Source organism: Pseudonaja textilis, chromosome 3, assembly GCF_049901715.1.
Source record: "Pseudonaja textilis isolate UNSWEBS1 chromosome 3, rPseTex1.2, whole genome shotgun sequence".
In the NCBI taxonomy this organism is placed as follows: domain Eukaryota; kingdom Metazoa; phylum Chordata; class Lepidosauria; order Squamata; family Elapidae; genus Pseudonaja; species Pseudonaja textilis.
In genome coordinates, this window is record NC_141992.1 from 22,450,002 (window position 1) to 22,476,856 (window position 26,855).

At 41.9% G+C, this 26,855-nt stretch overlaps 1 protein-coding gene across 2 annotated transcripts in view; it reads left to right on the plus strand.

Annotated features, from left to right (window-relative positions):
• The first annotated feature begins 1,369 nt into the window (after positions 1-1,369).
• The window catches only part of PREX1 (phosphatidylinositol-3,4,5-trisphosphate dependent Rac exchange factor 1), a 222,152-nt gene continuing 196,666 nt past the window's right edge, over positions 1,370-26,855 (plus strand). Inside the window, exon 1 of one of the 2 annotated variants that reach the window (XM_026697513.2) lies at positions 1,370-1,803. In XM_026697513.2, coding sequence (XP_026553298.2) covers positions 1,609-1,803 — 195 coding nt within the window. In that variant the 5' untranslated portion in view covers positions 1,370-1,608. The remainder of the gene's footprint in view (positions 1,804-26,855) is intronic. The other variant, XM_087929017.1, reaches the window with a different exon arrangement.

Below are 26,855 nucleotides of genomic sequence, written 5' to 3' on the forward strand. Positions count from 1 at the left end.
AGTTTGTCTAAGTTTGAACTGCTAGGGGTGGTGCAACTGAGATGATGTAATGAAGGGGCTCTGGGCAATTCCTATTGTGGCTGAGGACTAATCCTACCTTGTTGGATCTTGGGTGAAGGTATTTGCTTATGGATAGAGCTAGCTGTCTCTTAAGTGCTGACATCTGCTGTGGAGTATTAAGGAAGGTGGGGGCTGCTTTCCAAGAGCACTTCTTATGCAGGGAAATATAATATTCTGTCTTTTAAATATTTCTCAAAATATTTCATTCTTCTAGGAGATGGGCGCATGCTAACTTTCTACGATATAAAAAGGCAGACCTTCAATTATATGATTGTGGCCCTTGACATGGATGGTGCTTAATGAAAGGCCCAGGCAACTGTTTTAGAGCACCAATACTGATCCGAGTTTTTATTAGCCCACTTGTGATATACTCTCTCACCTTTATTTCAGAGGACCTTAAGTTTGCAGTTGGTTTTGTTAAAACAAACCAGTCAAAAATCCTTGCTGATCTATCTTCAAGGATCTCAAAGCAGTATCAGCCCCGAAATACTTTTGTGCCTCAATTTCTCAAGATTTCCCCGTGTGTTAAACGCGTCCCGAATCCCTAGGTTCCACGCGAGGTGGATTTTACCTGTTGCTTGCAGGAAAAAAAAAATGGTGGGACTCCCAGGTCTTAAGGCTGGGCTGGTTTGCAAAGTAAGCAGCCGCTGGTTCTCCATGCAAGCCTTTGCGGGAACGAGACTTCCGTGCAGCCAAATACGCAGCCCCAACCGTGCAGAAACAAGCACATGCAACAAGCACGCACACCGCGAACATCCCGCCGCTCATTCAGCAAAGCGGGCAAAAAGCGTTTGATTTTGTACCGCATGACGGGAGTTTTGTATCCCTGCCGACCACAGCCCAACTATTTGCTCTAAAGTGTGTATGGGCGGCGGGGGGATGGAAGGGTGGAGGTGGGCAAGACAAAGAATAGCAGCTGCACGAGAAACCGACCGCAAACAACTTTGCAAGGCGACTTCCTCCTTGGGTCGGAAGGGCAAAAGGCACGCCAAATCTTCTTCTTCTTTTTGGGGGGGTGGGGAGGGGAGTTTGCATCGGATCGTAAAAATCCCCGCATCTTCCCCGCGACTCCAAGCTTTCCTGGCCGCCGCCGCTCCGCTCGTCTTTGTTCCGGCCTCGCGCCTCTCTCCTCGCCGCCCAGACTTCTGTTTTGGGCTCGTCCCGCCGCGGCCCCCTCCTTCGCTTCTGAGCGCCGCCCCCGCCTGCGGGCCCGGGGCCGACCCTCCTCTCCGCCCCGCTGCCCCGGTCACGCCCCCCTCGCGCGCTCCACTCCCTGCTCGCTTCTCTCCATTCAAGCGCTCTTCGCGCTCCGTTCCTCGTTAGCCGCCGTCTCCGCTTCCTCCTCCTCCTCCTCCTCCTCTTCGCCATGTCCCAGCGCGGCTCTCCTGCTGGCGGCTGCTAAGGCAGGCGGGCGACCGAGCGACCCCGTTCCTTGCTTGGGGTGCGTTTGGCGTGCGCTTTCGGGGATGGGGGGCGCCTAAAGCCGGCCGTGGTGTGAGGAGAGCGGGGCCGGGACGATCTTCGGGAAGCTGAGGCACGCAAGAAGCCATGGAAGCGCAGTCGGTGTCTGGAAGTCCGTCGGTGGCGGCGGCGGCGGCAACGGCAGCGGCTCCCGGCAACGGCGCTCTCCCCTCGGAACCGGCTAAGGATACCGACCGCCAGCTGCGTCTTCGCCTCTGTGTCCTCAACGAGATCCTGGGCACCGAGCGGGACTACGTGGGCACCCTGCGCTTCTTGCAGTCGGTAAGCGCCGTGGCTCCGGGAGGGCACGGCTGGACCCCGGAAAAACCGGGATGTGCGGGGTGGGGTGGGGTGGGGGAGAAGAGAGAGTATCACTGGGTGGGCAGGCGAGGAAGAGGAAACGGGCGACTGTGCATCTGCTGCGGCGGTGGGACCCGCTGCAGCGAACGTGGAGGTGCCAGCCCGGGAGACTCTCGCCGCCTTGCGAAATGGGCTGCTGCGAAAGTTGGCCGGCGCCGGTGTCGTCGCGCCAGACTTGTCTGTGGAAAGCGATGCCGGAGCTCAGGCATCCCGTATCCAGTCCTCTGGGGCTTCTTGGGACGATTTCCCGCCAGGTTCTGTGCTCCGAGCTCCCCTTGTTCCCGGGACGCGTCTTCCCTCACCTGAAGGGCTTGGAGTGGCCAGCTTGGCACAAAAGGGCGAGCCGGCTGAGAAGTGGGCTGTGGGGAGAGGGGCAGCCGAGGACGGCGTGCTCGGTTCCTGCGGCCGGTGAAAGCGGACTTTGGTCTCCCTGGGGGAAAAAAAGGTCTGGGGATTCTGGGTGGCAGAGAGAGGGTGTTGCCCTTCGACGTTTGAAGAAGGGGCACGGCCCGCCCTCGGTCTTGGGTTGAGCGGCGTGGATGATTTGCAAGCGGGGATGTCAACACTGGAGAGAGAGCTCGTCTATCACGTGGCTTTTCTTGAACTCCCCGCCCCGCAATCTTTGGGCTGCTGGCCGAATGCGCAGCCGGCACACTGGGGCGTTTGGAAATTGCTACCGGTGGGCTTCTAGGTGGGTGGTAAGAAGCGACAGCGTTTGCCTCATGGCGTGGGAAAACTGGCCCTTGGTGTGGTATTTAAATCACCCCTTTCAAGATCCAGAAGCCTTCAAGATGTTTACACGCAGTTGGTTGGTCTTGCCATAGTTCATCAGGTGCCTGATTCGGCGTAAGGGGGAGCCCTTTCCAAGCAACAGTGATATAGTATTACTAATGGATGTTTTTTTTTTATTATGATTTTTTTTAAAGCGGAGTGATAAAACCCTTTCTTGTCTGAAGGGTTGTTTTAAAGCGCTCCCCCCCCACCCCTTGACTTTGTTCTCTTCCAAGAGAAGCTTGGAGTGCATGGTTTAGACTCCAGTGACTTTTCCAGCAGTAAATCTTGGCTTATGTAGAGACTCTTTTGCTTTTTATTTTAAAAGTCATTCCAGGCACTTTTGTAGTCTTCCTAGAAACAGTCTTTGTTGCTTGAATTTTGGATTACTTATGTGTTTTTATTGGATTTAGCCAAGCTATGTGTATCCATGTCAGGGTCATTTTTATTTTCTTGGCCAGATTAGTACTTCTGTGAAGAGTTCCCTTGTAGTTTTGCAGCCGTGGCAGTTGAAACTCATCAGCATTCCGAAACATTTCTTCTGTCTTTGCACCCAATTGCTTTGTGGCTAACTCTGTCCTCATGTTCTTCTGAAACTGTGGGAACAAACATCTAGCTTTGAGCACTGCCTAAAAACATCTATAATGGTGTTGGTTTTGTAAAGCCTCGTCATTAGCAACAACAGCATACTTGAATTAGTGTGTCTCATCTGCAATTAAGGAATAATTTAAGGAATAATTTTAAGGAAACATTTATTGAAACGTTTGCATTTATACACAGTCTGGTTCTCTTCAGACTAACTATTGAGCGAGCTTCTGCACTGAGCTCTTTTAAAGCCATAACAAGTCAGGTGCAAAGTTTAGTCATTAAAATGCCAGGCATCTTTTCATATTGCGTTCATTTTCATTGTTACTCTCTCCCTCCCACTATTAATTTTTTAATTTACAGCAGATCATGACACTTGGCTGTCTGATCTATGTGATCTCAAAAAGCTAAGCTAGAAAGCTGGACTGGACCTAATTCTTAGTAAGGATGGGAGATCACCAGAAAATTTCAGGATATTTGGGATAGACTGGAGAGTCAATAAAGTACTGTAGAGAAGGCATTGACAGGTTATTTCTATATTGAGCCCAGAAAATTACATGTGCCTATGTAGTCATCATGAATCATACTCCACTCAAGGGTGAGTTTACTATTACCTTACTTAGAGCTCAGAAAGAGATCGTTTGAAGGACCATCAGTGTCAACATGAAAGTCCCTGAATCTTTACAGATTAAGCAATATTAATTTTATCTTACACTCTTTTTATTGTACACTCTATTATATATTATATGGTTGCATTAGTTGCAGTATTTCCTGGTAGCATGGATAAAGTGGCAGCTTAGCAAGGGTACACACTATCACATTTCTTTTTTCTTGTTCTAGTTGTGTCCATGCATCAAATGAACATAACTGTGACCCATTCCATTTTCTACGAGTAGAGAGGTAGTGTATTTTGCCTGTAGTATAAAAAAATAGGGATAGTGTCTTCTTGACACATTAGAGAAATCTTTGTGTTTTATCTTCAAATATTCGAGTGAATCCCAACATTCTTATAACAAGAACAGTTTCCTGTTCATTGCTCATAGTTTGCAAGCCATCATTTGCAGGAGATGCATAATCGTGCTCATTCGCAGCTAAGACGCAATGAGTTCATTATGTTGAAAGATATCTTCTGCCTAAATTTGTATCTGGTTTCATAACTTTCTCTAGTTTTTGCTCAGGGGTTTTTGAACTTGTCTGCAATTATGAGAGCTAGAAACTTGTTCTTGGAACTTCCAATTCTCAAAAGCTGTATTTTGAGGGGAGGTTGTGTGTGTGTGCCTTCAAGTCATTTTTGTTTTGTTTTGTTTTGTTTTTATTGCTTGCAACTGCCTGGATGAGTCCCTACAGTTTCCTTGGTAAGATTTTGGAAGTGTTTTGCCATTGCCTGCTTCCTAGGGCTGAGAGAAAGTGACTGGCCCCAGTTGGTTTTGTGTTTAGTTTGGGACTAGAATTTGCAGTCTTCTGGATTCTAGCTGATGTTTTAACCACTACACCAAACTGGCTCTTAAATTTAGTATTTGTTATACTGAAAATATTTTAAAGTGATATTTATTGTGACGATAAATCTCTTACTGTTCAGTAAGTTGCAATCCAATATAGTATTTTCACTTTATGCTTTCCAATTTACAATTTTAGTACACCCTCCAAGCTAGTGTGGAAGGCAATTCTCCCTGATTGTTTTCATCAGAGGCTGATTTGTAACAATTGAATACAATTCCATCACAGTATGATTATAGGTAATATGGCAGTGTATAGCCCCTGTTTTGATATTATCGTCCCATTTTCTTTGAATCATTTAAATAATTATCTTTTAATCTATAATGAAACTATTAAGATAGTGGGGAAACAATTACAGTTTCACAGATTTGATAAAACAAGCAATCAACAAAACCATAAAAGAGCAGTAAACATGAAACACATAAATAACAATTTATTATACAGGATAAACATTATATAAACATGTAAGAAGGATGGAAAACTTACAAATTTGGTTAATCTTCAGACAATTTTATTGTGGGATAAGAATATTTTAAATATGTGTTTTTCTCAGAAAAAATATTAACTGCATAAAATTGGATAAAGTTTTTTGTATAATCCCTCATTTTTCTGTAAGAATCTGAAATAAGATGAGGTAAAATTAAAATGAGTGGCTGTGCTTACTGAAGATTGCAGGTTATGTATTTCTTCCTTTTATTTATTTTTTCCTGTTGTCTCTGATTTGCACAGTACGTTGTCAAAATATCATATGGTCTGTTTTGGTTTAAAGATACTCCAGCTAATAGTAATTTAAATCATGACTTAATCCACCGTGTACAAAGCAAAATATTATACATATTTTCTATAAGTGAAAAACATGAATTCAGTAGTATTACTGTTGGCTGAAAATGATATGGTTATTTGAAGGGGCAATAGCAACTGAAATCTTGGATTTCTTTAGTAGACATCAAGAGTATGTAATCTTCCAAAACTGTCAATTAAAGTGGCTTTTGGCTTCAAGTTATTGATGTTTTGTTTCAGTGGAATGTCCTTTTATAAAAAGCACTTGTTACTCAACCATCACTATTCTGCCCTGCCTTGACAAAACAAATCAATCATCCATCCAATAACCAGTATTCTGGTTATTGAAGATGAGAGTTTGTTGTTCGCAGATCAGGTTATTTGCCTCTGGTTCTTTGCCAGGAGTAAGGTGAGCATGTTTGGTTTTGACAAATCATAGTTTAATAAGTGTCTGTTTTTATTGTATGGAGTCATTCTTCTTGTTGTGAAGAGAATGGGCACTGTGCTTCCTTTGTGTTTCTGGGTGTGTGTAATAGTTAGCCAAAATCAAGCAACTTATCCTTAGCCTCATGTGGGAATCCAGTCAATGGTTGATTCCACAACTTCTTGTGAATATCATTGGGTACTAAATGTGAATCTGCATTTATGTTATCACTCAAGAATTAATTGAAAAAATAGAGGTTTAGGAAATGGATCTGTGGCTGGTGTTCACATCTTTAACTAGGCCATATTTTACACATTTAAAGTAATTATCCTGAGTAGCTAAAACATACTGAACTAGAAATTATAGACAGTGCCTCTATTTACACAACGTATTAGGCCAAAATAGGGTTGATTAGCGTATAATTTAGCATGTCATGCAGATGCAGCCCAATAGTGTTGTACTGGTATATGGCTGTACCAGTGCATCCGTGCATTAGTGATGGCTAATGGTAATCCTGTTTCAGAGCTCTGTCTATAGACCTTCAATATTTAAATACCCAGCTATACCAATTGAGCACAGTATGTGTAGCTTTAGCCTACCAGAAATGAAGAGCTTGAGAAATGCACCTCATGCATGCTAATTCTGCCTATGAATAGAAAAATCATATGTTCTAAGTTTGTAGATGATATGTTTCCAGAAAATTTTTTTACAAGCCATGTCAGGTTATACTCTGAATCTCACACAATTGAAGTTTTGTATAAGTGGGGTGAGAAGGATTCCAAGAAAACGTTATTGACTACTGCTTAATTGGAAGACTCCAGAGAAGAATATTTTCTGAAAGCTGACAAGGTCTTACAGGAGGAGGTTTTTTTTTTTTTTTTGGTGTCCTGGAGCTGTAAAACAAAAGCCCACTGACCAGACCAGTTCCTCAAGGAGATATTTTTATGTTCTGTGTATTCCAGAAAGCGGTAGAAACAATTTGAGACAGCTTTTCAAAACCCACTATCAGTACTTATCTCTTTTGAGTGCTCATGTCTTAATTTAGGAAAGAGAAATAAATGCTGGCTGGAAAACTTCTCTTTCCCCCATCTTCTATGCAGCACCTTTCACAGAGCACCAATCTCAATTTGGAATTATAAATTGACTGCATTTCATGAGATCTCGAGAGCCATCGTCCATCTCAAACCGGTAAGTCCACTGTCTATGGAGATTCTCAATCATCCAGGTCATAGTTGTCCCAAAGGTGATTTTCCAAAAGGCAACTGGACTTCTTTGGTTTTCAACATTGTCAAAGAAAAAAAAAAAGCAACAAAGTCCAGTTGCCTTTTGGAAAAGCATCTTTGGACACCCACTGTTCAAAATTGCCCAAATACACCACTGATGCTTATATTACGCTACCTGGTTTAATACAAGAAAATGTGATATTGCCCTCAACTTAGTAGGAAGCAGACTTAGCTTTTGGAAGCTCCTTCCTCAGATTATCTAGAAACTCGTCCTTTTATTATAATGCTTGAAAATGGGAACAAAGGAAACCGCTTTTGGAAAAAAATGTTAATGCAATGCCAGAAAGCTTTGCACAACACCAAAAAGCTTTTCTCGACTTGTGACAACACAATACCACAGGGATGAACGAAGGAGTTGGTGTTTTGCGTCTGGGACTGGGCCCCCTGGTTAAACATTTACCATACAAGCCCCAGATTTTGTTGTCTCGTCTCCATAAATAACACCAAAGGAGCAAAGAACCCAATTCAATGAGTAGGGAGTCAGGAGTTTTCCAAGGACTTCCGGGCTCCCGTGGTAATGTGAAAGAATCCTTTTCTGTATTTGATGCTATAGACTTGCCTATAAATCAGGCTGTGTTAATTTGCAGATTTTTAAAAAAATATATCTTTTTTTTAGAAGACTAGCATGTGGCCATGTAGCAGCGAAGGGAAAGGTTTCTCTGTGTGCGCCTAGAGACCTTTTCCCCTCTGCTGAGTGGGGGTCCTTTTGCAGTTACAAAAGGCCCCTTTTTATTTGCTTTGTCGGGCAAATCCCAGCACTTTTATTTTACTTCTGTGGGTCAAAAAGGGGAACAAGAGGGGGGAGAGGAGAGGGCAGCCTGAAAGTTACAGTATGCAACATTTTCTGGGTTCCCTAAGGAAGCCACCATATTCCCTGCAAGAAAGCTGTGCAGCTGCTTTCTTGAGCTGTGGAATGTAATGCAATTTTAGCTCTATGCATTAACAAGATTTTACAATAGCGTATTATAAAATGCTTCTTTCTTGGCCTGGCAGTTGACAGTGTTTTGCTTTGCATCTTTGAATCTGACTTGAACCCGGGACTACTAGATTCCTTTGGATTATGAAATTACACAATTTCAAAAAGTTGCAGCATTCTTTTTTTTTTTTTTACCCTTTACCCATTTTTTTTCTTTTGATGGACTCCTAAGAATTCAGTGGCTGGGATCTCTACTGTCTGCTGAACAAACTGAGAAGCACTGTGTATATCTATACTGGAGTGTTCAGTTGCTCATCTCCCCAAACACATTTGCTATTAATCTAAATTTTAGGACTAGGTTTTCAGGGAGTACAAAACCGTAGCAGAAATTGGAAAGTTGAAAAAAATTTGAATACACAAACACAACACAATACACACACACACACACACACACACACACACATGCAAAAACCTAATGTATATCTTGAAAGATAGCCTCTGACCTGTATACGTGCCCCAAATCTCTTTTATAAATGCCAAAACCTGTTAGGATTACATTGCCAAAATTTAACAGAAGAACTTCTTAGCAATCTGCAGTCTTCTGATAGGCTTAAAATACCTCAACTAAAACTCTCTGAACACCTTTGAAAGATCCTTCCTGCCCAAACTAGCACAAAGTACAGGTAGTCCTTGACTTATAACCACAATTAAGCCCAAAAGCTCTATTGTTAAGTGAGACATTTGTTAAGTGAGTTTTGCCCCAGTTTATGACCTTTTTTGCCACAGCTGTTAAGTGAATCTGGCTTTCCCCACTGACTTTGCTTGTCAGAAGGTCACAAAAGGTGTTCACGTGACCCCGGGACACTGCAACCATCATAAGTATGAACCAATTGCCAAGCATTTGAATTTTGAACACTTGGCCATGTGGGATGCTGCCACGGTGGTAAGTGTGAAAAGCGGTAACAAGTCACTTCTTTCAGTGCCGTTGTAAACTTGAACGGTCACCAAATGAACTCTTGTAATTTGAGCACTAGCTATATTAGGTGTGCCCATTTGCACTACTGCCCTGCTACTCCCCGCTGTTGAAGATCCCTAGTTGCTAAAACACTTGTGGCTACAACTACAACCTACCCCCATTTTGAATGCCTTTGCCTTATGCCAGTGGTGGCTAACCTTTTTCGGCTCCCGTGCCGATTATTGCGCTCGCGTGGCAGCACCCAGAAGGCAATGCGTGCTGCCTCCCCCACAGCCCCTGCTTATGTGCGCACGACCCCCCCTTGCGCACCGCGTGTTTTTGCACATGTGCGTCCATGCACACCAGATACCTGACAATCAGCTGTTGGGTGGAGGTGCTCATGCGCAGTGGAGCTCTTCCAGGCGACCTCTTGCGTGCCGGGGAAACGGCTCCGCGTGTCACTTCTGGCACAAGTGCCATAGGTTCGCCAACACAGTCTTATGCCATTGTTTTTGTCTCCTTCCTAGCTCACAACAAAATGGTTTGATTAAAAAAAAAAAAACAACTGCTCCAGTATTAAAACAATATTTTCACAATTTTTGCCAAGAACCCACCTACACTTGCCCAATTAGGGAGAATGAATGATAGCTGTTTTCTGCCAACAGGCAATGCTTTCCTTAGCTTGTCTGATATTACAAGTGAGGACAGCACCACTTGCCAACTGTGTTACTGTGACAGAAGAGGGCTTGGCAATAGTGGGCAGTGAATTTTATTCTGGCGAACATTTCTCTGGCTTAAAGCACGGTGGACTGCACTTCATCATGGTCATCTGACTATTGCCCTGTATGTGATTACTACATTAAAGGTTACATTTAGTCTTTCTTTGGCTAAATTTATTGACAGGCCATATTTTAAGATAGAGATATGAAAGATCTGGGATATGAAAATGATCACACTGATCCCCAAAACTGGCATTGGAAATTATTTGCTTACGCACAAATGTTCATCAATTCTGTTGATACGTAATAAATCATTTCATATATTCCTGTTTACAAGCATCACGTTAGACTGATGCAAATAATGCTGAGCTTAGCATCCACAGAAATCTTGGTTTGCATCAATTAAATTGGTGCCAGTTTTATTTTGTTGGGGTGTTTGTGCTAGAATAGAGCCTGACTTCTTTCATTCCCTGTTGTATAAGTGTGTAACGTTAGCACACATGCTGCCATCAGATAAAGTAAAACCACATCCGTTGCCTTAAAAATATTTTGTTCTGCAACTCGGCTGAGTATTTAGCTTCTTGGTATTTAGGATGCTATATAATCTGAAGCAGCTGTTCTATACATGGTCTGCTGCTTTTTTTCCATCTGCGATTAGCTGCTGCAATTGGCCTTTGAACCATTACAAGGAATGTTTGTCTTGGTCATTTCTTGGTGGTGATTTCCTGTGTCCTGCCTTACAGCTCTTGTGTCTCTTCTTAGGTTCAGTAGGTGCTGATAATAAAGCTGTTAGTCCAGAGAAGGCGAACCATCTGGTTTCTGTAAAACATTGTTTTTCAAACTCTGGTAACTTTAAGAGGTGTGGACTTCAACTCCCAGCATTCCTCAGCCAGCAGAATTCCTCTCTTAAAGTTGCTAGTTTGAAAAACATTGGTGTAAAACAAGTGTGCATGGTGGCTTTAGGAGGGAGGAAGGGAGACTAAAATATAGAAAAGGGCAAGTTTAAATGTACTTTCCTGTTTTTGTTATTGCTGAAGTATAGATCAGATGCATGAGCCTGGCTCTTGCCACAGGGTGTTTATCTGAAAGGCAGCTGGACCATGTATTCCCATTCTGAAATAAGCATTGCTTATTTTGTTCAAAATGCTTGATTTCCTACAAGCATCTTCCCTTCCAGAGCAGTCTTTGTTAAATACTCAAGAAAACAAAGATGTCAACAGAAAACAGTTTAATTGTATAAATACAATAATTTATATTTCCCCACTAGGAAAGCAACCTGGATATAAAACGTGAAATGAAAGCAGGCAACTTACAGTTTGTCAGGTTGGGTGGGAATTCCTTTGAAATATCTCATTTTTGGTCAGCTGAGAACTTAACTTGGTGACCCTCACAGCTCATTCTTTCATTGAAGCTGTTGATGCTGTAGGTCTCTAATGAACCTTGAGATTAAAGTGTCTGCCATTCAATATATAACTGTCTTAAGGACTGTCAGAATTGTAAATGCAAGGGTTTGTAGGAATCTTGGAGATTATCAACTCCAACTTAGTCCAATCTTGTGCTACATTTTGCTATTACTCATGTGATTCGGCTGTATGGCTGAGAGTTGTGTTACTAGTATGATAACCATGTTCTGGAGAACAGTGAATTATTTGTGTGTTTTAATTAGAAATAGGATTTTCTGGCATGGATATTTTTGGAGCATCTGGAAAGCAGTGGTGGTATTCTACTGGTTCAGCCCAGTTCTGCCAAGTCGGTAGCGCTGATGAGCAGTGGAGACCGACCCGGTTCTCTCCTCTGCTCTGCCATTGGGCACACCTACCCACCCGGGCTTCCATACTCACCTTTATCCTGTGCTTTTGAAGCGTAGCTGCTTTGTGCGGCACAGCAGAGTGTCGTGTGGCAGCTGCTGAAGTGACCGGGAGAGTGTAGACTTGCAGGAGGTGAGTTGGAACACCTCTGCACCTGCTCAAAGTGCGTGTTTGGCAAATGCATGTATGCACAGTGTGTGCATGCGCGCAAAGTTTGCCCACCAAGTCACACCCACCAAACCGGTGATAAAAATTTTTGAATCCCACCACTGCTGGAAAAGGCATACCAGCGTATGCACGTTTTTGTGTTCTTCATGCTGTTAGTAACAAAAGATACTATAATAAACAGGGATTGAGGAAGAAGCAAGGAAGTCCAACAGCTTCATCAGATATTTCAGCCATGGTATCTGGAGTTCAAAGTTGGCCTTAGGAAAATAACTGTGGATATACCTAGTATTTGGGCAAGAAAACAGATGGTTGTTTCCTGAGCTCTGGAAACACAATTATTTTCCTGTGTAACCCTCAACACCTTGGTTCATCCTAATTACCATGAACACTTGACACTTGCCCTCGAACTCTTGAATCCTTGTGTGTTCTTTAGTGTGATTCCCGCCCCCCCCCTCCAAATAGTATCTATGGATTTTTCTCCCTGTGGACCAATCAGGTTATTAGTGTTTTAAAGACATTCTTCATACATACCCTAAGACAGCATAAGCAGAACTGTATTCTCTGTGCAGATTAGCTCATATTTTTTGGATGCCTGAAAGCTATTTGGGGGATATTGTCTTGCATATCATATGTTTTTAGGGACTTGTACCTGATCTCACACAAAACAAGCCATGATGTTTTAACCCCAGTTTAATTAAACAAGTTTTCTAGGGTCCGTGTATCATGCAAACATATTAACTGTATTATTTATTCAGCATATATGCTATCCATTTTATCTGGAGGCAACTAGACTTACAATTAAAAAACTGATAACATTAAAACATCAAAGCAATAAACAGTAATATTAAATTGACTTAAAATTGACAAAGATATGGAGGAAGGGAGCAAGGTGTATAAAAGAGAGAGGTGGGGGTCTTAGTCTGTTAATCACCTCTAGAATGATGTCCCTCCATTGGTCCCTGAATTAAAACAGTCTGTAAATTGCAATAAACCAGATAGTGTCAAATCAAGCTATATTATGGCTTAACGTGGTACATAAAACCAGTCAATGCCACCTTTACTCAAACCATCACCATAAAACTGGCTAATATTATAGGCATTGAAATGAATGACTGAAACACATCAGGTTGGTATGCAGTATTTTTGTCCAGTTGATTAAGCAAGATCTGGACTGAGTGCTGACATTCTGGAGCTGTTTTTTAAATGATTTTTTTTTATGAAAAAGCAGAGGAAACTGAATGCAAATCAGCCATCAGAGCAAGCCTGCCTGCCTGCCTGCCTGCCTCTTTTCCTTCCCTAGACTGGAATAAACGTTTCCTTTGCTATTTCCATGCCTTTTATGTTTTCACTTCCTATTAGGGAGCATATCCTTTGTAGTCAGTCCTGAGTGCTACAGCTTTCATTTTGTTTATGCTCCAATCAATCCATGTGGATGTTAATGGCCTTGACCTCTGCATTTACCGTGGAGCTTTGCATTTTTGGATTGATCAAGGCTAAGTAATAATTACAATTTTGGTTTCCAGTGCTGTTTCCACTTCTTGTGCCTTCTCCTTTGCAGCATTGGCCGGAAGGCATCAGAGCACTTCTGAAAGCAGATAATGCAGAAGTCCTGGGCTTCATTCTTGAATCTGCTCCTGGTACTTGAGCTGATTTCCTCCCCATCTGCCAAATGGGATAGATTATAATCTGTACCTCATGCAGGTTTATGAGGGTTTGTTCATTAGGGTTTGTAAAAATGCTGCAGGTTATCCAGATGAAAGAGGAGTCAGGTAATTACTGTTCTCTAATAAAGTCTGGCATAATTGCCTTCTCACAACAAGCAAAAGGCCTTTTTTCCAAGCAAGATAATTATCTGTATTGCTCTGTGATGCATCCTGTGGTTTTTACAGTGGTCTTCTGTTCAAAGCTATATTCAGCCGTTGAGCTTGTGCCACTGTGAATTCTTGTTTGCGTCCTCAGTTAACAAGACCTTTTCCTCAAAGTTGCCTTAAATTAGAACAAATGATATTTGCTGTCAGTTATTTGATAAGACTTTACTCTTGTTTAGCCTTTGACTTGTAAGTTACTTAAAGGCTTCATAACGGCTATGATGGAATAAAAATAATTAAGTGGTAAAATTGTCACTCCTGGTTTCCTAGAGGAAAATGCTATACACAGGTGGTATTTTTATTCTCAGAGGTTCAGGGTAAAATTTTAGATAATGAAACTGAATAGTGAGACTTGGAGTTTAGGGGAATTCAAGGTTTAGGTTCCATAGTCTATGTCCAGGGGTCTTTACATTTGGCAACTTTAAGACTTGTGGATTTCAACTCCCAGAATTCACCAGCTAGCATGACTGGCTGAGGAATTCTGGGAAGTCCACCAGTCTTAAAGTTGGTAAATTTGGAGACTCCTGGCCCATGTCATTGTTTTCCTCTCATGAATGCCTCCTTCCATAGTGGTACCTCTTTCCCCTTCTTGTGTGGCTGTGCTGGATCCCCTTTGGGTCAGCTGAATTGCGAGATGCTTGTAGCAGCTACCAATCTTCAGATGAATTCACTTGGCTGGTGATGGAGAGAGTTGCTCTTATTTGTACCATACTGCTCATGCTGGCTTTTCTGTTCTGAGTCACTCTTTTATGAACCTGGAGGTGTGACATCTTAATTGTACTTTTGGATGTTAGTGCTGTCTGTGTAGTGACCAGTGTGTATTCTTGAGAGTCTGTGGGCAGTACTAGTATTGTGAATGCTTGTGGCAATCTCCCATAAGATTCCAGTCAGTGAGACACCTGTAGGCAGCATGAGCATTTGGTCATGAGATTAAGAGACTCCACCAAAATGCTGGAAATGTAACCATACTCCCAGGTACTTACTATCATATGTGGTGGACTTGTATCAAAGCAAGAAAATATTGGAAGAAAATATGTAGCTGGCTGAAAAAGATAGTTAAACAGAACATAGACCTAAAACCAGAATTATATTTGCTGGGTGTAATACCAGATGGTTGTGATAAAGGGATCACAAATTTAGTTTTACCTATACTAACCAGCAGCAAGAATTAGCTTAGCAAGATACTGGAAAAATGAGAATACCCCAGCAGATGAGGAGGTAATTCGGAAAATTTTAGACTTTGCTGAAATGGACAGATTAACTTTAAAAATAAAAGATAAAGAAGATACAGAATACTATTCAATATGGAATAGATTTTATGAGTGGTTAGAGACAAGAGGTAAAAATTAGAGGAAGAAAAATGATGAATGTATCTAAAATAGAGGTTGTTTGTAATTATAATCATTATAATTACTAAAAATGTAAAAAAGCTAATATAAAAAGAAATTTAGTTAAAAGTACTTGGTGATATTATTACTTGTATCATGTGTTATTAGTATATATTAGTATAGCTATCACCGCATGTGTTAATATTTAATGTGGTCTTCTTTATGGTTTTCTTTCTCTCTCTCTTGTAAATGGTATACCCCAGTGATGGCTAACCTTTTCCACGATGTGTGAATAAAGTGCGCTCGCATGGCTGCACCCATGATGCAATGCATGCATGACCCCCCTGCGCATGCGACCCCTGTGTACCGCGCACCTCTGCACATGTGCACGACCCCCACACCCTGTGCATGCACATGTCTCCCCCTGTACATGCGTGGCAGATACCAGACAATCAGCTGGCTGGCGGGGTAGCGTGTGTGCATGCACAGTGGAGCTCTTCCAGTCGACTTCTCGCATGCTGGCAGAAATGGCTCTGTGTGCCACTTTCGGCATGCGTGCCATAGGTCCGCCCTCACAGATATACCCTGACAATAACACTGTATTCAGAAATGTTTATGAATAAAATTATAAAAATCAAAAAATAAAAGAGAGACTCCACCACTGAGATTGTGAAAAGCTCTATGGAACAAAGCAGAGGTGTCAAGCTCGGGTTGTCACAGCACTGTTACGTGACGTATCGCAACTTTACCCCCCTTCGCTAAACTGGCTGTGGGCATGGCCAGTATGTGATGCATCCATGTGAGTTTGACAGCCCTGGAGCCGTGGATCCAGCATGAGCTATTTTTTCATAGCTATTTTTTCCATCATTTGCCAAGTGATTTGCTGTGAAGAAGGTTGGCTTCTATGAGGAAGTCATGCTGATGTGAGATTTGCTGTGACGGAAGGAAGGAAGAGCAAATACAGGTGCATTGCCCCGATGACCTAACTATAACCCTTGAAAAACTTACTATATGGATACCGTGTTTCTCCAACAATATGGCTTCCACCAATAGGAAGGCTCGGCATGATTTCTAGGCATGAGGTGAAATTAAGCCCTACCCCCAAAATTTAGGCCTATTTAATCCATGCGTTTCCCCGCCATTTCTCACATCGTTCGTTAGAACTACAGGAGATGAAGAGAAATGGGGGGGAAGGGTGGGGTGGGGTGGGGAGAAAACTTGCCTTTAGGAGTGCCTTAAAACTTAAAACTTGCCTTTAAGTTGTGATTAATAAACCTTGCCTTTTGGTCTATTTGGTCTAGTGGTTAAAATATCAGGCTAGAAAATGGGTGATTTTCAAGTTCAAGTTCTGTCTTAGCCATGAAAGCCAACTGGGTGACTTTGGGCCAATCCACCTCACAGGATTATTGTTGGGAGAATAGGAGGAAATGGTATTGTGTGTCCTTGCCACCTTGATTATTTGTAAAAATAATAAAAGATAGGATAGAAATAAAATAAATAAACATAAATATTATCCGCCATTGCAATTCATTCTGCAGATGAGGTTAATACAAGCAATAGCTTAAATGCAATTTTGAACCTACCTAATGTGCAATAGAACGAGTAAACACTGTACAGGAAATCTCCACCCTGTAACAATGACTTATAACAAGAATATGTTGGAGATTGTTCACGGTTTTATGCCACTGTGATCAAGGCTCAGTCTATTTCCTCCTTACCTGAAATTGCTGCAAAGGCTCCTCCAAGTAAAAGAGTGTGACTTTTAGAGAACTTTGAGCCTTTGATATTTGCTTCATGTTCGTTTCTTCTATGTCTTCCCTTCAGTCATTGGTTGTTTTGCAGCCACCCTGTTGCCAGTGCAGTGGAAGTTGTTTTGCAGAAGCTTCATCAGACTCCACAGGAAGTACAGGGACCCATCATTAAAATATTCAACATGCTGAGGATCGTGTAAAAAATGGGAGGGGCAGGTTGAATTAATATTACTCTTTCTTTTTTGTAGTTAGCATCATTTAATGTGCTTTGGTCCAGCAGCCAATAGGTTGGATTTTAAGTGCAAACATCTCCATGGAATCCCAGGATTGGGAAATATTGAAGGTAGACTTTGGTATCAGGCTAGTTTATTTTGAGAGAGAAATTCCCTGGTTTTGTTAATCGGAAATTGGCTATTTCATAAAACATGCTTAACCAAGTCAACAAGATTTGGCACAGCTGTCGGACTCTTGCTCCTACAAGTTGTTCATGAATCTGATATTGTCACAGCCAGGGCTGAGTTCAGCTCGCATCACCATTGCGGTTCATTCTTGCTATGACTTTAAGTGAGAAGCCACATTTCTGACCCTAAATAGCGAGAGACATTTCCCCCTAACTTAATGATCCACAGCATATAAAGCCAGAGTAGCAATATCCGGAGTAGAAATATCCGGTCTTTCATACAAAATTTCACAGAATTAATTTTCTGACAGCCCACCAACACCTACATTCCTATTAGGAAATAGACACCATTTTTTTCCATTTAAGAACCAGTCAATTTCTTCATGATCTTTATGACAACTAGTGGATACTATGCATTAAGTCTGCACTGCTTTTCAAATTCTAAGGTTCAGTTCAGAGCATCAAAGGTGCAGAGCACCTACATAATACCTGTCTGCACTTCTTGAAACCGATGCACCTTTTCCTGGGATTATATAAGTCTCTTCAACAGCAGTGTAATCCAGGGGGAAATATTTTGCTTAAGGAATTACAGACAGATACAAAGGGCACACCCATATTTGTTTCAAAGTAACTTGTTTCCATTGAATGCAAAGTGGGATCCTCCTCCTATGAGAAGTTGCCCGAAGTTGTACTATGTAGTATCATACCATTCTACAATATTAAATGTCATTCTTATTTTAGGAAAGGACCTTTATTCTGTAATTGGATCCATGTTTTGCATGCAGAAAGTACTCATCAAGCTTGGAAAAATCTAATTCATTGGATTGGACACTGGGCTACTGTGATGCTTCTCTTCTGCCTTACATTTGGAGTTCTACTTTTCTCCTAATACTCTTTCCTATTTCTTTTTTTATTCATTATGTTTTATCAATAGGAATAAAATACAAAACAGAAAAAAAAAACATCAAACAGTAACAACAACGTGTACATAAAAAGAAAAAAAGAAAAAAAATGACCCAAACGTCTGACATTAAACATATAAAAAAATCCATCTTGGCTGGATGCTGAAAAGAAAAATAAAAAAGCCTAATAAATTCTCCTCCCCTTACATAATGTGTCTGTTAATAGTTATAAACTTTCACATCCTTATTTAACAAGAAAAAATATATAAATAAGTACTTCAGTTGAGGATGTCTCTATCTAATAATCAAATTGACTCAACCTCCAATATATAATAAAAGAAAAATTAAAAAAACATTCAACAGGTTAGCCCAAATATTACACTAGTCTTCAAATCCCCTTTGTTAAACATCTGTTAATCCTATTTCATATTTCTGAATCTATCTTAGTCTCATTACAAAAATGTCTGTCATGATGTTGACCTTTCTTCACAACACATGGGGTCGTTTCCTTCCCTAAGGGGAGTCTGGATAAGTCCTTCCACAGTTCTGATTTAGTCACACAAAACCCAGAGCCTTTTTTTTTGGGTGGGGTGGGTGAGGTGTATGTGACAGAGAAGAATATGTGGTTCATGTAGTGCTTGGTGATTGCTTGAACTGGGATGGAACACTTAATCTGTGTTTACACAGCAATAGTGCTGTTATGCGACCTTGGTTGACAAGAAGATCTGTGGATGGATATATTCATGGAGTAATAGAGTTTCAGGGTATATATGGAGTGGCTAGTCTAAAATACTAAAAACAAACTAACAATGTACACCGCCGTTGTGGGTTTCACATCTACTTTTCCTCTTGTGTGGCAGTCATTACGGGTAGTTTTTCCTTTACTTTGTAACTTTTGGCTGTAGATCACTTCCCTCTGCTTAAAAAACAAAAACAAAAATCCATACATTTCTTCCTGTTGTGCTGCCAAAACTGGCTTCTGTTATTTGCAAATTAGTAGGGAAAAAATCTGGTTGGACCAGCAACACTGTTCATTATTACACTGAGCTGTGACAGGCACAAGAGCCTCTCTCTAGGTCAGCTTTATAAACAGAACTGCAGATTTCATCTCAAAGGTGGCCCTTTTGCTGTGGAAGAAAGTGGGTCCCTATGGAGGATATGATATAGTGCAGGGGTTGCCAACCTTTTGGACCTCAGGGACCACCAGACTCATAATTTTAGATCCCAGGGACCACTAACCGGTTCTGTGGGCATGGCCTAATTTGTGGGTGTGGCTTGGTGGTCATGTGACTGGCTGGGCATGGCTTGTATGTAAATATTATAAATATTTATATAAATATTGATTTTTTTAAAAAAAGAGCAACTTTTACCCAAAATCAGGCAAAGCAGGCAGGCAGATTGAGTTGTTCACAGAATCACAGATTCATTCAGAAATCTTTCTATCTGCCATTGGCTAGCTCAGTCTGTCACATAAAATTTGCTTGCAAGCAAACTCACAAAATTAACTCACAACATACCATGTATGTAAATATTGAAGTTTTATATAAAAAGCAACTTTTATCCAAAATCAGGCAAAGCAGGCAGATTGAGTTGCTCACAGAATCATTGAGTGATTTATCTATCTGCCATTGGCTAGCCCAGTCTCTCAAATTTGCTTGCTGTGAGTCTGCACTGAATTTGCTTGCAAGCAAACCTTCAGTCCTAAGGGAGGTTCAGCTGTGCTTAGCTAGAAAGCAAGAAATCCAACCATTTCCTGCTTCCTAGCTAATCTAAATCTCCCGGCATAGCAGAACAGATGATGGTCAGAAAAAGGAAAAATAGCAACTTAGCAGACAAGTTTGCCGAGTAAGGAGTGAGTGGGCGGGGAGGGTTTCCGAGGGCCATGTGGGCTGAGCAGCCTTGTGTTTCTGCGCAGCCTGGATTAATTGGGAGGAGGGTGCTCTGGAGGTGAGATTTCTCTGTGGCCCACCAAAATTTTCTCGCAGCCCACCAGTGGGCCGTGGCGTCCGCTGATATAATGCATGGCCACATCTGGAATATTGTACTTAGTTTGGTCATTGAACTGTAGCTTTTTGGAGGAGCGGGAATAGGGGCAATTGCCAGGAGTCAGATAGTTGAAGGAGTTTAAAAATTGATGGAGAATTTGAAGTGATCACATTGTTACTTCTGAATCAGGGCAGGAAAACTAATTGATTGAAATGCTTCAAAAGTTTTCTTTTGTTTTTACTGCTTAGGCTTTCTGTATTCATTGGGCATTTGACTTGAATCGGCAAACCCAATGCGAGAAAAAATACAGGTATTATATAGGTGCAGACAGGTATTACATAGATGCAAAGAGAAGAAAGTGGAATAGGCATCAAGCAGCATCCTATCCATGGGCCTCTTGAAGTTTGAAATAGGGCTGTCATATGTGGGGTGCAAAACTCCAGGGAAGTATGAGATAGCCGTAAAGGAAAAGATTTTCGTTCCTCTGAGCTGCCATTAAGTGCTTATTCAGATTTTTGCATACTGATCTGGTTGCTCTTGTCTCATAAGAGTTTTAACTACACTTCAAAAAATATTGTGGAATGGGAAAAATATGAAACAAATCAACCTGAAGCAAGAAAAATTACACGGTTTAAAATTGGAATTTAAGAAGAAAAGCATATAAATGTGTGGGCAAGATAAAAACTTAAAAGATATACATACTGTGGAGAAAGTAGAAAAAGATACTAAAACAGAATGACTGCAAAAGTGAAAGGCAAGTACTATATGGTGTGAAGTACATACAGTATGAGTACATGTAGTTACATATAGTGGAACATGATGCTGGAGGAAACCAAACAATCAATTTAAAGAGAGGTGAAGAGAGAAGTCATATAAAGAAGAAGAAGGGTAAAAAAGACTTAAAAAAAGACAAAGAGAAAAAGGATGAAGCAGAAAGATGTAGGTCCACTATTTATGAATGTATAAGTTATATTTCTAAGAGTACCTGACTACAGGTGATTCTGAGGGCCAGTTAACAATTAAAAGAATAGAAAAAATGATTCAATGGAAGAATAAGAAATTAACCTGGAGAGGACAACCTTCAATCAAATTCAGTTTGGCCTATTGGTTAAAGCACCAAGCTAGAAACCAGGAGTGTTTTCATAGTTATTATAAATAGCTTTTGCTTTTTTGTTTTCCCTCTGGAAAATGAGGACTCTTCTTAATTAAAAGGATAGGTGTCAAATTACAAGATGCTTAGTGTCAATAGCTGATCTTTAGCCCTTGGTAGATCACAGGGAATTAGACAGAAAAATTGAGTTCTTGCATGTACTATTCTGTGAAAAAGTATTTCCTCTTGCTAGAATTTTCTGAATTTTGGGGGGTCTTTTTCCCCAAATGTTGCCACAGTTTCATTTGGGTCCCGCTAATATATAATGGGAGTGTGAGTGAAAAAAATAGCACCAAAATGTGATGCTTGTTTCATTTAGTCATTTGTTCATTCCATAAACAAAATCATCCAGCACATGATGTGCCTGAATGAAAAACCAATAGGCTTCCCAGTTCAATTAATTCAATTAAAGAGATAACTATAACCAGTTGTATGGATATTTCATTAAACAATTGGGGCTGATTTGAGGCAATCCTGCTCTATACCTCACAGTAAACTTCCCTCAGTAAACTTCCCATCACAAAATTCTCATCCACACTGCAATGAGAGTCCAGGATGGGTATAACTCCTCCCTTTGATGTCATAGAGCTGAGTCTGTCACTATAAAAAAAGCCAGCCCTAGCTGGCTCCCCAGCTTTTGACTCAGCTTTGTGTCTAGGAGCTATTGCCTCTGGAAGAAGTGTAAAAGAGTTTAAAGCGTTTAGAGCATTTTACAGCAAATAAATCTTCAGAAGCACAAAAACAGCTTGTACACAGCTCCCGGGGATCCATGCCTTGGAGCTGTGGTCACCAACTGGTGGTCCATGGCCCACTGGTGGTCCATGAGAAAATTTTGATGGTAAGCAGAGAAATGTCACCCCCCAGAGCACCCCCGAAAGCAATTAATCCAGGCTGCATGGGAACACAAGGCTGCGCTGCTCACATAGCCCGTGGGAACCCTACCCACCCACTCACTCCAAACTTGCCTGCTAAGTTCATATTTTTATTTTTTTTCTTCTTCTGATCATCAGCTGTTCTGCTATGCCGAAAGATTTAGATTAGCTAGAAAGCAGGAAACCATTGGATTTCTTGCTTTCTAGCTAATCTTTAGCTAGAACCCTCCTTAGGACTGAAGCTTCTATTTTTGAGAGCAGACTCAGGTAGCCAATGGGAGATAGATAGATCTCTGAATAAATCTGTGATTCTGTGAGCAACTCAATCTGCCTGCCTGCTTTGCCTGATTTGGGGTAAAAGTTGCTTTTTTGTATAAAAAATTCAATGTTTACATACATGGTGTGTTATGAGTTAATTTTGTGAGTTTGCTTGCTAGCAAGTGTTATGAGTTTGCTTGCAAGCAAATTTTATGTGACAGACTCAGGTAGCCGATGCCAGAAAGATAGATCTCTGAAGGAATCTGTGATTCTGTGAGCAACTCAATCTGCCTGCCTGCTTTGCCTGATTTTTGGTAAAAGTTGCTCTTTTTTAAATAAAAAAATCAATATTTGCATAAATATTTATAATATTTACATACAAGCCATGTCCAGCCAGTCACATGACCACCAAGCTACACCCACAAATTAGGCCATGCCTACAGAATCGGTTAAGAAATTTGAATCCCACCGCTATGTCTGTGTGTGTGTGTGTGTGTGTGTGTGTGAGAGAGAGAGAGAGAGAGAGAGAGGGAGAGAGAGGGAGCGAGAGAGGTTAGATCAGATCTCTCTTTCTTTCTCTCCCACCAACATCAGCCACTGTCAGTCAAAATTCATATTAATTGTCCCCGGAATTTAAAATTATGAGTTTGGTGGTCCCTGAGGTCCAAATGGTTGGCGACTCCTGCCTTGGAGCACAAGTGGCATACGTTGGATATAAGGCGAGCTCTCCGTATCTACATCAAACATACTGAAACGTCCTGTGGACATGCAGGCTTTGGTGTGTCCCATCCTGGATATCTTTGCAGCATGGATGAGAATGGGCATTGGTATAATTACCTGAGAACACCCTTTCTAACTACGCTGCAAGAGAGTCCAGCCCCACCGTTAGGCATCTGTCCTGGTGGGGAAGGGGTAAATTAATTGTTGTGATTTATCTTTCAGAGGCACTTTACGTATGTCACACATCTTTACCTAAAATCTGGGGAACCAGCTAGGGGCTGGCTTTTTATATACTGGCAGACTCAGCTCTATGACATCAGAGGGAGGAGTCATACCCATCCTGGACTCTCTTGCAGCGTAGCATAGATAGAAAATGAGTGCTCTCAAAGGGGATCTGTATCTGTATGCTGATCCCAGTTCCAAAGCACCTTTTATTTTCAAATCCAGTAATCTATAAGGGCTATAAGATTGTAGCTCTGAGTGTAATTGTAGTGAAATAAACCAATTTTATTTTATCAAACTGATTCCTGAATAAATAAGATTGTGATGCTATTCTGGATTTAGTTACTACTTTGGATGTGGATTAACTAACTTGGCTCTGGCAACTGTTCTTTCTCAGCTTTACCCTTCCTCTCTCCCCCCCCCCCCGGGTATAGCATGGAACTAAAACTGGATCTATATGTGATACTTAATATAAGTTGCTAAACCATGTCTTATGTCTATTGCATAAGCTATATTTTACTATGTTCGCACAGCATGCTAAACCATGAACAAAGTCTGGCATAGTATATGGACCAGACCAATTTACAGACTTGTAAGATTACTGAGATGTTGTATGGAAAACACTTTGAATAACCCCGATATTACACGTACACTAAGTGTTATGTAATGATGCTGTCCTCCTTGCTCAACCCTTAGTCCACGTTTGGTGTTTTTGACAATAGTAAATTGTTTGGCAATGTCTTCATCTAACTTTTTTTTTTAAATCTTCTTATCTTCATACACCAGGTATCTCCCATCCAATTATTATTTCAGTTTAGTTTTTTTGGAGGTCAGCCCGGATGAAAAATTGCTGAGGATTATATGTGGTTGTTTATTATTTTAAAAATGGAATGGTTGTATGTGTGTGTGTATGTGTGTGTGTGTGGAAACTTGATCCATAGCACTCTGTCACATCTGCCAGTGCTGCAACTTTGACAGCGGCTTCATTTGCTGAGAATCAGTGCTTCAGTTGCACTTGGCATCTGCCAACTCCACCTGTTAGGGACCAAGTTTGTGTTGTACTTAGTGAGTTGAACAGCTGTCTTGTCAGGCAGCTGGAACTAAATTAGCAGCATGACCAAATAGTTAATCTCTGAAACTTCCATGATGTGGCCTTAGGTCACCTCTTGATTTAACAAGTAAGCCCTACTCTTTTCCTTATTAGTGCCCACCCAACTTACTTTGTACTCAAAGATTTTTGGAATGTCAAGTGTATCTGCCTGTCATAAAAATCACACACAAGTTGATACGATGCTCCAAATAATACTGCTGTAACAGGATGAGTGAAAAGAAAGACTCTAATTTACAAAATTTGTTTCAGGGAATAGATGTATATCCCATTTTCCCATTTAAGAATATTTAAGTGGCTAACAAATAATAGCAAAGTAGCATTATGATCCCTTTAAATTCCCAAACAGGTGTTCTCCAAATATTTTGGGTTGTTTGTCTCCAAATTTCTAGGTAGGCCAATCAAATCACATTATGGGTTAGTGCAATGTGTGTACTTGATTACTGAAATGTATTTCTTTGTAAAAATGCATCAAGTTGTTTTGGATTAAGGATGGATGCTCTTTCTATATGTCTTACACTCACTCTAAAATGGTATTTCTCAAATTTGATAGCTTGGAGATGTGTAGATTTTAATTTCCAGAATTCTCCAGCCAGCATGGCTGGCTAGGAAATTCTAAGAGTTGAAGTCTATGTATCTTCAAATTGCTAAGGTTGAGAAATGCTGCTCTAAAATGATGGTCAGAAACTTTCTCAGTGGACTGCAAATCACCCAGAGATCTGATTTCACCATTACAAGAGATGGCAATGGGGTCATTTCCTTTTAGGGGCCTTTTGCTTCAGATGCTTCTGTGTTTATTCCTAACTTCAGTACATAAAGTTCTGCCACTTTTTTTTTTGAAGGAAGAACAAGGGTAACTGTAACATCATTAAAAAAATCTGCTGTTTGTTTATCTCTACAAATGCATATTCCACAATATTTTTCATAACATTTGTCCTTTATCAACACTCACCCTTCGCCTCCCCAAACTTTCTAGAAATAATTTGTGGGACTGTGAGATTTGTCCATAAATGAAGTTTGCAACGGGCAGTTGACTGGCTCTAGTTCAGTCCTTATGTCTACAATAAAAATGTTACAGGCGTAGCTCATTGGTCATGGGCAAATTCTGGATTGGCTGTAGATGGGGCGTTGGTTCTTACCTGATACGCTTCTTTTCGTAGAGCTGTTGAGAGTGTCCAGGTTGGGAGGAGCTCCAGTCTCGGCTCTCACAGGCTGAGCTTGAGATTGAGGCACGCCTCTCACCATCACGTGGTCCTCCGGGCGCGCCCCAGTTTTGCGAAGACGAGAAGGAAGGTCCTGTTCTCATCTTACTCAGGAAAAAAATATTAGTTTGCTCGGTCGAACAGCAGGGTTTCCCACCAGACGGCCTACGGGTGGGGCTGGACACTCTCAACAGCTCTACGAAAAGAAGCGTATCAGGTAAGAACCAACGCCCCTTTTCCATAGAGCTGTCTCGAAGTGTCCAGGTTGGGACATACCAAAGCTTGGCTAGTCCTGCGGGCGGGCTCCCGTCTGGAATGGGACCTCTCCTGGAACCCTGATGACCCGCTGGAGGGCACGCCCAACAGGAGAACCCCTCGGAGGTTGGAATGCCTCAACGAGAGGGCCTGATGAAGGAGGCGGGGCTGTCTAAAGGTAGCCCTGCCGGGATGCCACGGATGCTTACTGAGACCGTGGGGCAAGGAGACTAGGTAGAGCGGCCAAAACCTTGTCAGGGACCCGGTGCGAGGAGCCCGGGCAGAGGCGAGGATGGAAGTTCCCCTGAGAAGACCTAGCCAGAGTAGGGAGGGCGCCCTCAATAACCGGAGGGTCACCGTTGCGAGGGTGGCGATGGGACGCCCTAGGGTGTTATGGGATAGACCCTGTTGGGAACCCCCTGAGAGAACTCCAGGTCAGAGTGATGGAGGGGAGGCGTAAGGAGTTCCCAAACTGTGACCTGTGCTAGTGGGGACCAAGTTTGGTTCCGCCCAGAGCGAGGCGGTCGGCCCTGCTCAAGAGCCAACTGACCAAGGACCGCCCCAGAGGAACTAAGGGTAGTAGTGAGGACCAGGGCAAGGGGTCCGTGTATCTGGATTATGAGGCTGTGGGCGGGGGCCCAGAGAAGGAACCCCAGCTAACATGGGGTGGGGATAAATGTGTTGCCGGCCAGATGCCCTGGGGCAAGGTGAGGAGGACAAGGGTGCTCCAGACTATGAGCCTGCGTCCGGGAGCCGTATGGTCTACCGGGAGTCTTGGTATGGAGAGGTAAGGCAGATATGAGGATTAGGCTTCCCCAACGGTTTGGGCAAGGCTGAAGAGAAAGAGATTTTGCAGGAGTTAAGTGTCAGAGTGGAGCCAGACTAGGCGAGAAGCCTGAAGAGGATTGGCTTTCTCGCTCTCCTTCTCCTCGTTTTTATACTTGTTTCTTTCTTTCTTTCTTTCTTTTTTTTTTTTTTTTTTTTTGGGGGGGAGGGGCGACTGCATTATCGGGAACGACGGAACAAACCTCTCCCGGATCCCCGGG